The sequence below is a fragment of the Dendropsophus ebraccatus genome, chromosome 1 (genome assembly GCF_027789765.1).
Source record: "Dendropsophus ebraccatus isolate aDenEbr1 chromosome 1, aDenEbr1.pat, whole genome shotgun sequence".
In the NCBI taxonomy this organism is placed as follows: domain Eukaryota; kingdom Metazoa; phylum Chordata; class Amphibia; order Anura; family Hylidae; genus Dendropsophus; species Dendropsophus ebraccatus.
The window spans coordinates 74,714,839-74,733,470 of NC_091454.1; the positions used below are offsets into that span (position 1 = coordinate 74,714,839).

At 44.1% G+C, this 18,632-nt stretch overlaps 1 protein-coding gene across 1 annotated transcript in view; it reads left to right on the top strand.

Moving 5' to 3' along the window:
• UTP20 (UTP20 small subunit processome component) overlaps nt 1-18,632 on the top strand; it is a 103,124-nt gene that overhangs the window by 35,124 nt on the left and 49,368 nt on the right. The window contains exons 16-23 of the mRNA XM_069973244.1: nt 3,469-3,619; nt 5,552-5,614; nt 5,691-5,846; nt 6,011-6,087; nt 6,675-6,754; nt 7,910-8,153; nt 14,547-14,738; nt 17,889-17,979. Coding sequence (XP_069829345.1) covers nt 3,469-3,619; nt 5,552-5,614; nt 5,691-5,846; nt 6,011-6,087; nt 6,675-6,754; nt 7,910-8,153; nt 14,547-14,738; nt 17,889-17,979 — 1,054 coding nt within the window. The remainder of the gene's footprint in view (nt 1-3,468; nt 3,620-5,551; nt 5,615-5,690; nt 5,847-6,010; nt 6,088-6,674; nt 6,755-7,909; nt 8,154-14,546; nt 14,739-17,888; nt 17,980-18,632) is intronic.

Consider the following 18,632-nt stretch of genomic DNA (forward strand, 5'->3'; position numbering starts at 1 on the left):
GTTCTCTTCTGCGGACACTACAGGGACACTGCAAACGCACCTGGGGCTCAGAAACTTCTTCAGCAAAATCTGAACTGAAAATGCTAATTGGCGCTCCCTTCCTTCTGAGCCCTCCTGTGTGCCCATACAGTGGTTTATGCCCCCATATGGGGTACCGTTGTACTCAGGAGAACCTGCGTTACAAATTTTGGGGTGCGGATTCTCTCATGTTCCTTGTGAAATTGAGAAATTTTAAACTAAACGAACATATTATTGGAAAAATTCGAGTTTTTCATTTTTAATGTCTAATTTTAAATACTTTCCTCTAATACCTGTGGGGTCAAAATGGTCACCACACCCCAAGATGAATTCTTTGAGGGGTGTACTTTCCAAAATGGGGTGACTTTTGGGGGGGTTCTCTTCTACGGGCACTACAGGGGCGCTGCAAACGCACCTGGCGCTCAGAAACTTCTTCAGCAAAATCTGCACTGAAAATGCTAATTGGCGCTCCTTCCCTTCTGAGCCCCGCTGTGTGCCCATACAGTGGTTTACGCCCACATATGGGGTACCGTTGTACTCAAGAGAACCTGTGTTACAAATTGTGGGGTGCAGATTCTCTCATGTTCCTTTTGGAAAGGAGAAACTTTAATCTAAACATATATATTATTGGAAAATTAAAATTTTCGATTTCTTTAAGGCCTAATTGTGAATACTTTCCTCCAGCCCCTGTAGGGTTAAAATGCTCATTATACCCCTAGATTAATTCTTTAAGGTGTCTAGTTTCCAAAATGGGGTCACTTATGGGGTTTTACAGCATACAAGCCTCCTAAATCAACTTAAAAAAAGAACTGGTCCCTAAAAAAAAATCAGTTTTGGAAACTTTCACAAAATGTGATAATTTGCTAATAAATTTCTAAGCCCCATAAGAGTCTAAAAAAGTAAAATATGTTTCCCAAATTATGCCAGAATAAAGAGGACATATTGGTAATGTGATTTAGTAACTAATTTATGTGCTATGACTTCCTTTTTTAGAAGCAGAGAATTTCAGAAGTTCATAAAATGCAAAATTTTCAAATTTTTCATGATATTTTGATGTTTTTCACAAAAAACACACAAAGTAGTGACCAAATTTTGACACTAATATAAAGTGCCATATGTGACAAAAAAACAATCTCAGAATCGCTACCATACGTTAAAGCATCACTGAGCTATAAGCGCATAAAGTGAGACAGGTCAGATTTTGAAAAATGAGCCTGGTCATTAAGGCCAAAACAGGCTGCGGAGGCAAGGGGTTAAAAGGGTTGTCCTGTGCTACAAAAACATGGCCACTTGTTTCCAGAGACAACACGACTCTTGCAATTAAGCACCATTCACTTCAATGGAACTAAGTGGCAAACCACACCCAAACTGGAGACAAGAGCGGTGCTGTCCCTGGAAGAAAGTGGCCATGTTTTTGTTGCTCTGGATAACCCCTTTAACCTCTTAAGGACATAGGACGTACCGGTACGTCCTATGTCCTCACTTGCACTTCAAAGCGGGGCCGCGCGGCGGCCCCGCTTTGAAGTGCCGCGATCCCGGGTGCCGCGTGTAGCCCGGGACCGCCGCTATTAGCGGGCACGGTCTGATCGCCGTGCCCGCTAATTAGCTAATCGGAGGCAGCTGTCAAAGTTGACAGCTGCCTCCGATTACCGGAGGCAACGTTTCCCTGGTGTCTAGTGGGGGAGATCGCTCCTCCGGGACCTTGTCCCGGAGGAGCGATCTCCGTTACTGATGCCGGCCGGGGACGCGTCCAAGATGGCGCCGTCCTCGGCTCGGCACTCGTTTACTTCCGGCTGCAGCAGCCGAAAGCAAACGAGTGCCGATCTCATGGATCTCTGCAGCATATCTATGCTGCAGAGATCTCAATGAGAGATCACAGTGTATATACTAGAAGTCCCCCATGGGGGCTTCTAGTATATGTGTAAAAAAAAAAAAAAAAGTGTTGTTAATAGTAAAAAGCCCCCTCCCCTAATAAAAGTCTGAATCACCCCCCTTTTCCCAGGTTTTAAATAAAAGTAAACAAATAAATAAATAAATAAACATGTTTGCTATCGCCGCGTGCGTAATCGCCCGAACTATTAATTAATCACATTCCTGATCTTGTACGGTAAACGGCGTCAGCGCAAAAAAATCCCAAAGTGCAAAATTGCGCATTTTTGGTCGCATCAAATCCAGAAAAAATGTAATAAAAAGCGATCAAAAAGACGTATATGGGCAATCAAGGTACCGATAGAAAGATCAAATCATGGCGCAAAAAATGACACCTCGCACAGCCCCATAGACCAAAGGATAAAAGCGCTATAAGCCTGGGAATGGAGCGATTTTAAGGAACGTATATTGGTTAACAACGGTTTGAATTTTTTACAGGCCATCAGATACAATATAAGTTATACATGTTATATATCGTTTTAATCGTAACGACTTGAGGAACATGCATAACAAGTCAGTTTTACCCCAGGGTGAATGGCGTAAAAACACATTTCCCCCAAATAAAAGAAATGCGTTTTTTTTTTCAATTTCACCACACTTCGAATTTTTTTCTGGTTTCGCAGTGTACTTTATGCAAAAATTCAGCCTGTAATTGCAAAGTACAATTAGTGACGCAAAAAATAAGGGGTCATGGGGGTTTCTAGGTGGAAAAATGCAAGTGCTATGACCTTTTAAACACAAGGAGGAAAAACCGAAAACGTAAAAACGAAAATGGGCCATGTCCTTAAAGGGTTAATAAGTTGATACTTTTGAGCAACACTAAGTGGAAAGTTACACCCAGTTCTAATTTGTAGCCCTTGATTCACCATTCCATTAATATGCATGAGCATTCAGGCCAATACCTGGTTCCAGACCATACACCTAATTATATAAGCCAGTTAAAGTGTGATGGTAATTTCATAAATTTTATTTCACAGTGACGTGTCAGAAATTTTGATCTCTGTAGGACTCCCATCAATTACTAATATGCTGTGGCCACAAACGAGTACTGATCCGATTGACCATAGCTTGCAGTGCCTTCATAAGGCAAGATTAATCGCGCCCCGGGCTGCATGAATCAGTGCCTCATTCATGCGTCTATGTAAATATAATGCTATTTACACAGGAAGATGTGTGGCCAGTAGTGATAGATTTTTAGTGCCACACAAAAGATGCGATCAGCCAATGTGGGGATGTCTTCACACTCTTCAGCTGATCACTATTACTTTTACTTGAGACGTTCTAGAAAAGCTTATTGCTGATAATCAACCCATATAAAAGGGGCTTTAGAAACAAAGTAAGTAAACAATGATTTATCGCTTTGTTTTAGTGATAGGTGTGGGTCTTCACACCCGCATTCCCACCCATTCCTATGACCTTTAAAAAGTTTATGAAATGTTCATTGAGCATTTTAGATTTAACTAGAATGTAATTGTCTATTTGTGTAATTGTCTAATCTACGCTGATTATTTCCTTTTATAGGTCTGCTCCCTCTGATCCATGTGCATTATTGCTGGCTGATCTTTACTTCACTAGACTAGTTTTTTGCGGCTGCCAAGAGCAACTTTCCCATGACATCCAGATGGAGATTTTTACCAAGTTACAATTTAATTTATCTAGCAACTCATCAAAGGTATTGTTACACATAACACCAACTATGGGTCCTATTACATGAATCGATTGTCGGCCATAGTTGGTCGATTATTGGCCGTTGCCCGATAATCGCTTTGTGTAATAACTCATTTTGAAAGACAATGATCAGCCAATGTGCACGATGTCTGAAAAAAAGGAAAAATTGGCAGCACATCTGTGTTCACACTGCAGGTTGCACGCTGCTTGTGGCTTAAGTACATACAAAAAAACAGAAGGTGCAGCAGCAACCCACAGTTGCAAGGGCTTACCGTATATACTCCTCCCAGTGTACACACGATAAACACCTGCTCTGTAGATATTAAAAAGTGAGGCTCTTGGCAAACTATTTGATCAAACAGAGTGTACCATGTCACCAACGTTAAGGTGTCCTAAGAGACATGGTCCCTACTCTAGCATTTTCACACTAGCAATTGCCTCTCCTAAGCCTACAACTGGCCAGATAGGAGCCAAATGATCTCTTTTAAAGCACCCTTGGGACATGGGTGGAGTGCAGGCAACAGGATGTCAACTGATCGTTGTCTTTCAGGATGTTCTAAATACACAATGACAATAGTGTCAGTCTGCTGGCCATTGCTTCGTGCAACAGGAGCGGCTGCAGCAGAATGCTTCTCTGTTCTATGAACCACCCGATCTAAATGAGGAGGAAGCAAACACTGACCTGACAGGTCGGTGTTCTCATCCTTCTGTAGATTAGGCCATGAATAGGGCCTTAAAGGGGCAGTGCGGCGCTCAGAAATTATTCACAGAATAACACACATTACAAAGTTATACAACTTTGTAATGTATGTTATGTCTGTGAATCGCCCCGTTCCCCGTGTTCCACCACCCCCGCCTGTGTACCCGGAAGTGTTGGTGCGTTATACATTACCTGATCCGTGTCGAGGGCCGTCCGCCATCTTGTGCCAATCGTCATCTTCGGACGGACGGCCGAGTCGCTGCCGCCCCTCCCCCGTGTCACAACTGTGCTGAGCACAGTTATGCTCAGCCAATCGCGGCTGATGATGCGGCCGCGTCATCAGCTGCTCAGCCGCGATTGGCTGAGCACAGTTATGCTGAGCATCGGATGACGCTGCAGAGGACGGCCGGCATTCGGGACAGTCGGAGCTGTTCATCGGCCACCCGAAGAAGACGTCACTCGCTGAAGATCAGAGACTGGTGTCGGCACGTGACAGGTCAATATAGCGCACCACACTTCCGGGTACACGGGTGGGGGTGGTGGGACACGGGGAAGGGGGCCATTCACAGACATAACATACATTACAAAGTTGTATAACTTTGTAATGTGTGTTAGTCTGTGAATAATTCTTTACCGCCGCACTACCCCTTTAAATCTAGATCTCTTTTTTTTTTTTTTTTTTTTTTCTCCCAAACAATGATTCTTTATTGTGTCCCTGACGCCCAGCACCCTCAATGATTGATTGTTTGAGTTGAGTTATTTGCCCTAGTTGCAGTGCCTGTATATATGAGTGGAATATTTTATTTTGGACTATAATACAGCACACCCACAGTAAAAAACATACAAGCAGCCACAGCCCGCCCAGCTCTGGGAGTCGGGTCGTGACATCACCATTTTATCCAGGAAGTAAAGCCTTGATGCAGTAGTAAGTGCAGGGAAAAAAGCACTTTATGTGTATATTGGTGATTTGTATAACTTTTGGGGGACAATACAATACTTGATTAAAATCTTTCGCCGGACTTTTCCTTTAGAGCAGAGGAGAACAGCTGTATTCCTCACCCTGAGCACTTGGTAGGTTCTCTTTAAGTGCAGAAACATTGACATATTCAAAAAAATTTGGGGAGACCCAGTAATAAGTGAGTGTATTTATAACACGTATATATTTTTTTTTACTAGCCAGCTGTATAATTTCAATGACACTGCTTGTATCATTAAACTGTTTCCATTCTTATGTAGGTGCGTCTGCTGACCATACGGATTTTAAATCACTTTTGTAGTCAACCACCCACAAGTCTGGAGGTAAGTGGATCTTTCAGAGACTATTTTGCAGGTTTATCATTAGAAGCGGGCTAACCAGTACCTGTCTGCTTTCTAGGAACCCAGAGAAGGGGAAAACTTCTCAGTTTTCTCTGTTCTTCTGCAAGCTGAGCTTGTTCCGGCTACTGTCCATGGTTATCGAGAAAAATTGTTACATCTTAGGAAGCTTAGGCATGATATTGTACAGGCAACAATGAAGGAAGATTTTCAGGAGGTTAGTTATGTGTTCCTTTTTTTGCTGTATTATTCATGTCTGCTGTGGTTTGTTTTTGTTTTTTTACTGCAGACTTTACGTCTCTTAATGTACAATTTTCTATTGTAGTTTTCACCCTCTCAAATGTCTTTCTTCCTCACTCTATTGCTTTGTTTTGTTTTAAGGTACCATTGAGATATTTAGTGGCGATGCTTTATGTGAACTTCAGCCCTCTCTGGGACCCTGTGATTGAGCTTATTGTGTGAGTAAATGTTGTTGGTGAAAAAAAAAAAAGGTGTTCTGTGAAACAGCATACACTAGGCTAGCATAGGGGCCCTGTTACGTGTGTGTGTGTGTGTGTGGGGGGGGGTTTATTGGGCCACACACATCCCTGTGTAATAGAGGACTTGCGGCACACAAGTATTGGTAATGGAGGGCCCCACAAATGATCCAGCAATTGATCATACAGCTCTCCTCAGCTCAAGCCTTGTAACAGGCTCTGTAAACAAGTGCCAATGTACAGGCATTATTGCTTGTGTACAGCGAGAATTGGGTCATCCAATAGGCCTACATCTGACTAGTAGTAACCACAGTAGTTAGTGTGAGTACTCATGAGCAGTTTCACAAAGTATTACATATGTGGGAGGAAGTAGCTTATGCAAGAATTGTACAGGATAGCAGGGTGACATCATAGATACGTGGATGAAAGATGCTCTGTTAATGTCACATTGTGTAGTAAATGGTTCACCCAGTGAAGTTATTGATAAACATCAGTCAATTGGACAGTATCAGATACATTCAATGTCTTTGGTCCTAAAGTAAAACTCTAATCTTTTTACTACTTCACAGTTCTCATGCAAATGAGATGGAAAACAAGACTTTCTGGAAGGTGTTTTATGAGCATTTGGAAAAGTCTGCTACTCACGCAGGTAATGTACTCTTGGTAGTTATAATTTAACATCCTTTTCTTCAAGATATGCTGTGTTCACAAAATGAATGCCACCATACCGAGTCAATAATGTGCTGTGCTTGACTTAACATCCATGGTAAGGTTCTCTTAAAGAAACTATCCAGGTTTAGAAAAACATAGCATCTTTCTTGCAAAAACAGCACCATCCCTGTACTCAGGTTATATGTGATATTGCAGTTAAGCTCCATTCACTTTAATGGAACCGAGTTGCAGAACCCCACCCAAACTGAGGACAAAAGTGGTGCTGTTTCCGGAAGAAAGCAGCTATGTTTTCCTAAACCTGGATAACCCCTTTAGCAGTAGCATATCTTCTGTATGCCTGATCTGTTTTTTTTTTATACTGATACTGGTTTTGATGTATCCCATTTCTTTGATTTTGGTATTTTTGACAATAACGCTAGTTGGGCTACTCCTGGCATGTAATATACTGGGAATGGCCACAGCAAGGGTGAGGAGGGTGGGTTGGTGGTGACAGATTCTGGGCAAAAGAAATGTTTTAAAATGCATTGGGGCACTAAAAAAAGCATACTCACTTGTTATGATCCCTGCAGCTGCCATTTTGATGTTCCCCAGCCCTCTCCCTTCCCCTTTGACAGTTTGTGATGACATTGTGCTGTAAATGCATGCTCAGTCACTGCTGCAACCAATGAATGACTGAGTGGGTACAAACCAAACATCATTGGAGGCAGAGCAGCAGGGACTGGGAGACATTGGAGCTGCGCTTTCAGGGGTTCATGACATTTTCTTTTTTTTTACGCAATGTATTATACCGGGAAAACCCCCTTTAATGCAGTGCCATGATAAAACACAGTAAAATTGTGCTTTTAAAGAGAGCCTGTAGCCTCTCCTGGTGGGTGTATTTTAGTGAATCTTTGTATTCTCCATCTCTTCTTATAGCACTGCGTTGTCCCATTTCCTTTTTATTCTTAGTAAAAAATGCAAAACTAAATAGCCAACTGGGTTTTACCAGATGGGTGTGTGTCTCACACTGTCCAATCAGAGCTGACCATGCCCGAGTGTACACCAACATGCCCCAATGTTCTGCGCATTTATATCCCTTTTTTTAAGTCTTGTAACTGTTTGTTACATGTCTTGATATTTTTTTTTCATACAGAAAGAGAACTACAAGATGAGCAAAATGACGAGTCCTCGTGCAATGAGGCAAAGGATTTCCCTGGCTTTTATGCAGGAGAAATTGGAGTTCTATATGGTGATATGCGGAAACGTAGAATAGATGTAAAAGAGAGGACGGATTATACCAATTTTCGGTTTCTTCTTTGGAAAGCTATGTCATTCTTCCCTGACAGGGTGGAACCACGATCTAGAGAACTTTCTCCTCTTCTTCTGAGATTTATAAGGTAGTAACATTTCATTTTACAACTTTTTTTTTAATCACTTTTCTGCTCGTTTGAAGAATTAATGGGATTGTTACATTGATTAGTATATCAATATTAAAAGCTAAAAGCAGTGATTTCGTTTTTTGAACTAAAACCAGTGCATCATGCAAGAATTAGCAAAAATCCTTTCTGTAAATTTCTTATTCCCTCTAAAACCACTTCTAGCTTCCGCTATGTGTGCAATCCCCCCCAGGGTGGTATCACACAAGTTTGTTTTTTCTAAAATGCCACTGCTGTTTTTTGCTGCATATTTTGTGCCAAAGCTACAATGTATCCAGCAGGATGGAACAGTATGTTTCTGTATATTTCCAATTTCTTTTAAATCCACCTCTGATGTGATGGCAGCTTAAAAAACCTAATTGTATTCCAGTGACAGCTAATATTGTGTTACTTCTGTATTCCATTTATAATGCTGATTTCTAAAACAGTATAACAATAAGAGGATTTTTTACTCACCGTAAAATCTCTTTCTCGTAGTCTTCATTGGGGGACACAGATACCATGGGTATAGGCTGCTGCCACTAGGAGGCGCTGACACTAAGAGAAACAAAGGAAGTGACTCCTCCTGAGCAGGATATACCCGCCCACAGGCACTGAGCTAAACCAGTTTGTACCAGAGCAGTAGGAGAAGTCAAGAACAGGTAAAGTAGGAATAACACCAAAACGGAGAAAACTACCATACCGAGGAAAAACCCAAAAGAAAATGGGTGGGTGCTGTGTCCCCCAATGAAGACTACGAGAAAGAGATTTTACGGTGAGTAAAAAATCCTCTTTTCTCGTGCGTCTTATTGGGGGACACAGATACCATGGGACGTCCAAAAGCAGTCCATGGGGTGGGAAAGATAACCGCTAGACAAGAGCGCTTGGCGAGAAGGCACAGAATAGCACCAACACAACCATCAACTAGGAAGAGAGCAAGGGATGATGCTGAATGCATCAGAGAAAACCCCTACAGGTCCGCAGCAAAGGAAAAAAAGAGTGTCTATTCCCTGGAGCAATGTGCTGCACAGCAGACAAGAGTGGGTTGTGTCCATCCTGGAAGCCAGCGACATGATGTAACATTGAGTCCAACAGAACTAGTAGGCTAGATGTGGGGGAAAAAAGCAGACGCCCAGCCAAGTGGGTGACCACAGGCAGCAGGGACTTACTCTGAGGTAAAACAGAATAAAAGGCAAATACAACCAAGACGGGAGAGACTGGAAAATGTTTCATGGCACATAGAGGTCTAAGGCGTCAAATAAAGGAGTGTGGACTGAGCGTCTCTCATAGAAGGTGCCACATGAGATGCAGGAGAAGCTGCGTCCTTGACTATGGAGCTGGCAAGAATGGCCAGGCTGGAAACTCCATAGGCCTAGGAGTACAGTCTTCACTGAGAAGACAAAACTTGAGCACAAGAGAAGCCATGGCCTATGATATGAGTTATCCCATCTGAGAAACACATGTTAATAAGAAGAATAAAGCTGTCCAAGCATAAAGCAGTCCAGGGAAGGAAGGAGCTGGAGGAAGGAAAAACCGCGATCAGAATCTTGAGTAAGTTGTCCTGGAAGGAGTACAGTAGTACCTGGTATCCCGCAGTGCCCAACAGAAAAGAGGAGCAGAGAAAAGCTGGTAAGCCGGGGAAAAAACAACTCCATGGGCTGTTAGAGCCTTAGAAGGGAGGTCGATCATATAAAACACTCTGCTCCAAGAAGCCTAGAGGTACTCGAGAGCCTGGAGTCCCAGAAGAAAACTGTGAAGGGAGGTCAAGGTAAGGCTGATGGGCATGGGAGTTGTCACAGGACAATGGGCACAACAGGTAATACATAGACTAGAGTCCATATTTAGACTAGATCCAGAAACCAACGCCTCAAAGGGGTGAGCGGAGACTTTGCTTGGTAAGAGCAGAACAGCAAATGTAAGTCCTGCCAGAATGCGATAGGTTTGGAGACGATAAAAGGTAGGGCCAGACATGGGCCAGTGAATAACCCTGTTTCCAAGGAGAGGAAACCTTTAAGGGAATAAGTTCTCAAGGAATCCACATGGGAGACAAGATAAGGGAGGGGGACTGGGAGCCCCGTCTGGAGAGCATGGCCGGTCAACAAGAAGACCAAGGACAAGGAAGTCAAGCAGGAGTGCTCATAGAGGCCAGTGAGGGTCGGAAACCCACACCCGCCTGTCGGAAGAAGCAATTACGGAATAACAGTCGTCTGGAGGATACTTATACTAAATATTCCATCCTCCTGGAGAAGGGAAGGGCTGCTTGAAGATCTTCTGACTGAGTGGTAAAAAACCAAACCCAGGATAGGGGGGGGGGGTCATGCACAACAGTGCATTACTCCAGGGAGAAGGAGTAATGGTTTAAGCGGGAGCACTGCAAAACCCTAAACTGAGAACAATGCTTCATAGTCCGTATGGCCAAGCAAGGACACCTGGAGAAGCTAGACCACGAAGAGACCATACACCTATGCTTAGGACGGTAGAGAAACCGTACAGGCAGTAAACAGGAAATCCTCACCCTGTGAGACTGCAGCTGCCTAAGAGAGAAGACTAAATACTTGCCATGTTGGCCATAGGCAGATGCAGAAGGAGAAGTCCTAAAGTAGCACTGTGATAGACATGTAGGCAATTGATGTCATACACACACCAGGGGTAAAAGAAACCCTTTACTGTTTTACCTGAGGAGCCGAGAGGCCTCACTTCACCCAGATCAAAGAGGGGACGGCCTAAGCAATACAAGCCATACTACTGGGGAACAGCCAGCGAGACAAATGCCAGAACATGGTAGTTATGCCCAGACCAAGGACAGAAGAACCACCCTGACAGTACCAGGATGAAAGTGACCGGATCTGTATGCTGCCGGCCACTCAGAGGACCAGAAAGAACCACCCTGTATGAGAGTCCAACAGTCCGGGGGCAGGTAAAATGAGGGGTCCTGTACCTTGTGTAGTGGGACACGTAGCAGGATGCTTGGGCTTTAGAAAGGATACAGCCCAAGAGGAATACAACAAGGTTACACTGCCTGAGAGCAGGTAATACGACTTGTTAGTGGAAACATATAGAAGACAACATGGTGTAGTAACAAGTTACCCTATGATGATCCCCTGAAGTGACAGGCACAGATCATGGAAGTCCTACGAGGATGAAAGGTAATATACAGGGTAACACGAGCAGACTAGCTGCAAGCAGTAAGTAACAGAGGACCAGCATTCAAGAGATACAAATACCTGGACTGGAAGCAGGTAACGTGCCTGGTCAGACCTGTAAACAGAAGCCTACAGTGTGTGCTCTGGGAGCAGGGAAGAACAGGACTGTGTCCCTATGTAAATGAGGACTGGATACGAGAACTGCCCAGCATCACCAGGATAGTGAGCAGACCTGAAGGTGGTGTATTACATTGTGTAACAGAATACCACAATCTGTGCACGCCGAACTACAGGTAATGTAGTTGGAGCCATATCGTGCAGCAGAGGGCAGAGCTCTGAATAACCTTGTACCACCACCTGGGAGGGGGTAACATGTCCAGTTCTATGTCCGTGACATCATGTAGTAAAGGTATCTATGTCATGAAGATGAGAGGCAGGTCTGAAGCACCGCCCGCTAATGGGTGATGTGAGTGACAGGACTGGAAGCTCTGAGTAACACCGGAACAACGACTGGCAATGGGTGATGAGTCTGGTCCCATAACCTGTCTGACAAACCATGTAGCAGACTGTTCTGTTGTGAGAGCCCAGGAACACAGCATAGTAATAGGTAATGTGTCTGGTTCCATGTCCTGCTTGCGACACCATTTAGCAAAGGATTCTGCCTCGAGAACACAGTAGTCCCCTTAGGAACGGTAATGTGTCTGGTCTCATGTCCTGCTTGTGAAACCATGTAGCAGAGTGTTCTGCTCAAAGATCGTTTGTCAGCGAGTAACATGTCTGGTTCCGTGTACTTACCGTGACACTGTGTAGCAGAGGGTTCTGCTCAGAGCACAGATACACTGTCTGGAAACAGGTAACGTGTCTGGTTCCGTGTCCTCACCGTGACACTGTATAGCAGAGGGTTCTGCTCAGAGCAGAGATACTCTGTCTGGAAACAGGTAACGTGTCTGGTTCCATGTACTTACCGTGACACTGTGTAGCAGAGGGTTCTGCTCAGAGCACATACACCGCCCTGATAACGTGTAACGTGTCTGGGTTTATGTACTCCTCGTGACACTGTGTAGCAGAGGGTTCTGCTCAGAGCACAGATACACTGTTTGGAAACAGGTAATGTGTCTGGTTCCGTGTCCTGCTCGTGACACCAGGTAGCAGAGGGTTCTGCTCAGAGCACAGATACACCACCTAGATAGGGTGTAACATGTCTGGTTCCATGTACTTCTCGTGACACCATGTAGCAGAGGGTTCTGCTCAGAGCACTGATACACCGCCTGGATAGCGGGTAACGTGTCTGGTTCCATGTACTTCTCGTGACACCATGTAGCAGAGGGTTCTCAGAGTACAGATACACCGCCTGGATAGCGGGTAATGTGTCTGGTTCCATGAACTTCTCGTGACACCATGTAGCAGAGGGTTCTGCTCAGAGCACAGTAAACTCCGTCTAGTAGCAAGTAACGTGTCTGGTGCAGTGTCCTACTTGTGACACCATGGAGCAGAAGGATCTGAGGGCACAGAAACACTGTATGGTGATGGGGAATGTGTCTGTGCGTATGTGGTTGAAGGGGAACCAGAGTGTCTGTCTATAAGTATTAATGTAATCTTATATATATATATATATATATATATATATATAATCTGACACAGAGGGGTCAACCAGCACCAAAAATGCTGGATCTGCAGACCAAGGGTTGCTGGAACATTATATGGAACATTGGCCATAATAAAACATGATGCAAGCCATTCTCATATATGTAATGGTGTAGTAACACACTTCCACCAGTAGGTGGCAGGAGAGATGCATTGTGTCCCAGGCTGCTGGAATAGAAGGGCAGTGTGTGGTAGCTCCATCAGGAGACCACACACATACACACACATGGCAGGGGGAGGGGGAAGCAGCATCCCTCAGTGCAGGCTCTGGAGAGAGCCAAAAGGGGGGATGCCACGGTCCGCGCTGCACCCGAAAAGGGGCGGGGCCTACCGGAGGGGGCGGAGCATCTTACTGTGAAGGCTCCACCGAGAGCCACAGGTAAGATTAAGGTGGGATGCTGCGGCCCACCCGACTCCCGAAGGGGGCGGGGCCTACCGGGAGGGGGCGGAGCATTCCAGTGCAGGCTCCACAGTTGAAAAAAGGCGCAATTCTCCGGGCAGTGCGGCACCCGGAAGGGGCGGGGCCTATATAAGGCGGGGCATCCTCAGAGCAGGCTCCAGTGAGAGCCAAACATAAGTAGAAATGAGGCGGGCCGCGCAGCGCCCGAAAGGGGGCGGGGCATATCGGGAGGGGGCGGAGGTAGCCCTGTGTGTACTCTGGAGAGCCACAATATAGGGAAAAAAGGGCGGGATGCCGCGGCACTCGGTAAGGGGCGGGGCTTAGGGAAAAGGGGCGGAGCATCCTTTAGTATGGTCTCTAGAGCCACATGAAAGGAAAAGTGCGGGAAGCTGCGCAGCACCCAGTCAGGGGAGGAACATCCCTCACAGTGCGCCCCATGGCACCCGGAGAGAGACACTAATAAGAATAAAATGGTGGAGAGGGCTGGCCTGCTACCGACTGAGGGGAGAGGAGTATCTGCCTGGGGAGGGCTGCAAGTGACTGGAAAGGGAGAGCTGCCAATGTGGAGTAAAATGGCGGCCTGGGAGGGTGGGCAGGGGGAATATACTTACCGCATAGGAGCACATACTCACCATTGTCGTCTTCAGCCGGTGGGTGCCTCACCTTAACGCGCCAAGCTTTGGGGGGCGAGGCGGGAAGGGGCTGTGCGGATACAGAGTCCGCAGAAAGGCGACCAGATTGACTGATCTGGGGCCCTGGTGTCACGTTGCCGGCCGGTGGCGACCGAGGGGTGACAGCCCATTTACATTTATGGTCTGTTCCCTGGTCGCATAGTGAGGGGATCTGGGTGGGTCTAGATTACCCACCGTGCCCAAGAATCCATAGGACCTAGAAGGAAAAAGAAAAACCAACTAACTAAACATAAAGGAAGAAACTGGTCTGGGGAACCCAGACCTGTGTCTGCCTCCTACCGACACTAAGCTAAACTGGTTTAGCTCAGTGCCTGTGGGCGGGTATATCCTGCTCAGGAGGAGTCACTTCCTTTGTTTCTCTTAGTGTCAGCGCCTCCTAGTGGCAGCAGCCTATACCCATGGTATCTGTGTCCCCCAATAAGACGCACGAGAAACATTATTTTAATGTTGGTAATATTTTTTAATTGTATCTTTATTGCCATATTTTCTTTTTTAGCAATGAATATTATCCAGCAGACTTGTTAGTGGCTCCTTCTCAAGACCTTCGGAAGTTAGATAAAGTAAAGGACAGTACAGGGGGTGGAGACATTGCTGAAGATGAAGCAATGGAAGAAGCAGCTAACACCGATTTTGAGGAGATTGACAATACTGGATCACAGGCAAAGAAAACCAGAAGAGCTGCCTCAAAGTGAGTTGTTTCCAATGCACTTAGCATTAAATAGTATTTAAAGATTTTTTTTAAATGGCGGAAGAGGTGCGAGGCATAAAACATTTCAGGAAAGACTTAACGATTTGAATTGATATAGATAAGAGAAAAAAAAGGGAAAGGGGCGACATGATCAAAGCCTTTTAGTATGTTAAAATACTAAATAAGGTTCAGGAGGGAAGTGTTAAAAAAAAATAACTGAACTCAAAAACAGGACACAAGAGGACACATTGAGAGGTTTGTTGGAGGAAAGATCAGAAAAACATAATGGAACAAACTGTAGGTAAATCTACAATAACAGAATTTAAACATGCCTGGGATAACCATATATCTATCCTAAGATAATAAGAAAGGGCAGACTAAAAGGGAAGACTAGATGGACCCAGTGGTCTTTTTCTGCAGACACTCTTCTATGTTTTTATGTTCAATGTATCCTGTATTGTTCAATATATCCTGTATTGCCTGGAGAAGGTGGATGCAGCCCGAGAACTGCTTGGAAAACATGGATAAAGCCTATTGCTGTATCCATGTTTTCCATGCAGTCCTCGGCTGTATTACCCAGGAAGCAGGATTTCCACTCAATTTATTGGGAGCAGGATTTCCACACACAAACACGTTGATTTGTGCATGGGAATCTGTGAAGCTTCCTTATACAAATTGTCACAAATTTTAGCCATGTTGGACATGCCTTAGTTAGTAAGACATGTAGCAGGGTTCAGCATCCTGAGTTGAGTAACTGTTTTCAAACTTTTCTCCCTCCTCTCAAAGCTTCATTAACTTACAGCCCTTTTAGGTTAGTTATCTGATTTAAGTTACAGAGTGTAAAAAACATTCCTATTAGCATTTTCCGTATGAGCAGTTTTAGGTTAGTTCTGTGCTTAAGGCATTAACTCATTATGCATATTGAACATTACAGATGATCACATAGACCTAAGCTGTAGAAAATTTACCCTTATACCCTTTCTATGATAGCAACATGTTTTCCTTATAACACCTTAAGGGTGGGTTCACACATACCGGATCGCAGCAGATTTCATGCTGAGAAATCCACTGCGATCCGGTGTCCTGGCATTCTGTATGGGTTTATATACTCGCAGCATATTTTTAATTCCACTGTGAGTATGTAAAGCCCCGTCCCCCTTAACCCACCGCTGTTAGGTTAATACATTACCGTCCTGAGCTCCGGCCTGCTTCTGTGGCTCCCGGGTACTCGACATCCCGCTCAGCCAATCAGTGGCTGCGGAGGGACAGTGCACCAATTGGCTGAGCAGCATTTAAGGGAGCCAGAGCCGGAGACCGGTAATGTTTTAACCAATCCAGATCCATTGTGAGTATGTAAACCCGTACAGAATGAGAAGGAATGTGAAGGCACCCTTAAATGGCCTTTCTATGAGATAGGACATCTACGTGTTATCATGGGGGTCCAGCGCTTGTGTCATTGTTTGATGTGGTTTGTTGGGTCTGGCACTCCATTCTAGTCCCACTCAAATGGTAGGCCATCAGTATTAAGTGAAGAATACTTGTTAACTTTTCTAACATTTATATACATTTCTTTAGACTTTTATATTGGGTAGTTTCTCTGTTATTCATCCTGGAAATGTATGAATAAATTGACAGCTAGGCACTATTCTCGTTACTTATGCGTGTCCCTACACAGTCGTCTTTCGCTGATTGGTTGTCATACTGTTTAGGGACATGCCCTATTGAAAAGCATGGCATCTTTCTTCCACAATCAGCACCACATATGTCCAAACTCTGTACATCAGTCACACTGGGCCGGAAGGGAGTAGGTGTACCTGCTGCAGCTCAGCACCACTGCTATGACATTTGGGCTGTGGGCATGATATAGAGCTGACTGCTTCCATTTATTCATACATTTAGGCTGGGTTCACACACAGTATATTTCAATCAGTATTGTGGTCCTCATATTGTAACCTCAACCAGGAGTGGATTGAAAACACGGGCTCTGTTCACACAATGGTGAAATTAAGTGGATGGCCGCCATATAACAGTAAATAACTGCCAGTATTTCAATATAACAGCCGTTGTTTTAAAATAACGCAAATATTTGCCATTAAATGACGGCCATCCACTCAATTTCAACATTGTGTGAACAGAGCCTTTCTGTGTTTTCAATCCCCTCCTGGTTTTGGTTGCAATATGAGGACCACAATACTGACTGAAATATACGTAGTGTGAACCCAGCCTTATAGGACAAATAACAGAAATGGCATCATGCAGCATTCTAAGAATCTCCTAACGTCTACTATGAAGTTAATAGGGCCAACAGATGTTTTAGTCTGGCACAGTAAAAAAACATTATGCTTTGGTACAATAGCTGCGAATTGGCATACTATAACTTTTCAGATAAGCAATGTGTAAATGATTAATAAAAGGATACTCTAATTTCACAACGATACCCCCTTTCAACAGGATACGGGATAACTATCAGGTCCAAAGACAGCAGGAGGATTGTGCCCCTGAATGATTGGAACACATTGCTCATTCTCTATGGGGCTTCTTTACATTGTAGCATGCTGAGCTGCTGCTGTTCATTCTCAGGATTGATGAGTCCCAGCAGTCAGACTCCAGCCAATCCTCTAGTTATAGCTTTTCCTGTGGATAGGGAATATGGCTGCTTTCACAACAGATTTTCCTCCCCCACACGGACAGCATAGCCGGATATGATGCTGGGAGCGGGGGAACTGTATGAGTATGCGCTGCATTGCAATGAAGCAGCCGCGCAGCTCTGTCATTACAGCGTGGCACATATTCATACAGTTCCTCCGCTCCCAGCATCATATCAGAAATGCTGCCTGTGCGGGGAAGTACTCTGTTACAGGCCCTCCACGTCCATGTTCCGTGTGAATGCAGCCTAACTGTTTGAATAGAGACTACCCCTTTAACGTAGATTAGGTGCAATGTGCCAACAGACTCCTACATTAGTATAGCATATTGTCAAGAAGCAGCAGCTCTTGAACACCTTTCAACACCAGGCAGCAAAATATACCCTGATGACCACACTTTCTTGTGCCCTCCAGTTTGATGTGGTTTTTATAGTCTAAAAAATATGATAATCTGCTGACTTTATGGAATTTAATACATTTTTCCTCTGTTTTAATTATTTTGTAGGCAACTTGTTGCCCATTTAGGAGTGTTTTCCAAGTTTTCAAATCCTCGTTCATTATATCTGGAACCCAAGTTACATGAACTTTACACTCAGGTAATACATACTATTCTTGTATATGTAAAACTCCATTTACTCAGTGTCAACCCATGTTAAACACTAGTAAGTGACCTCATAGGTTTTTCTGTAATGAATGTAGTAGTATAAGTTTATTACCCTCACTACTGTGTGTCAATAAAGCTATAAGAGCCCATTAGTGATAATGCCATCTGTACAGTGTAGCTGCCTGGATTGTTGACTAGTTAGACTTTAGAGAATGTATGTTCAGCTCTGTCATCAAGTAACTACTCGGTATTTTACGTTAGTGGTATTTTACTTTACAATAGTGCTATATAGCAATCTCTTTATACAGTACGTCTAAATATAGCCAGTGAAAACAAGTGTATAATTTATTTCCGCTTTGCACAAAATGCTTAGATTATTATCAATTCAAAACAGAGAATCAATGGAACTTACCAATAGATGCAAACTTTCTTTAAAATACATCAGCAGTGCTCAGCATGTGTAAATGACCCACCACAAGACATCATATAAGTACAGTTTGTTTACATATATAACCAAATAATGTGAGAAAAAAACACTTAGATCATCTTTATCACTTAGGCCTAGCGGTCCCAGTGCTTCAGTACGTATGATCCAGCTTGTTTCCTTCCTCAGCAAGGCTTTTTGACGATCATCTCCATTTCGTA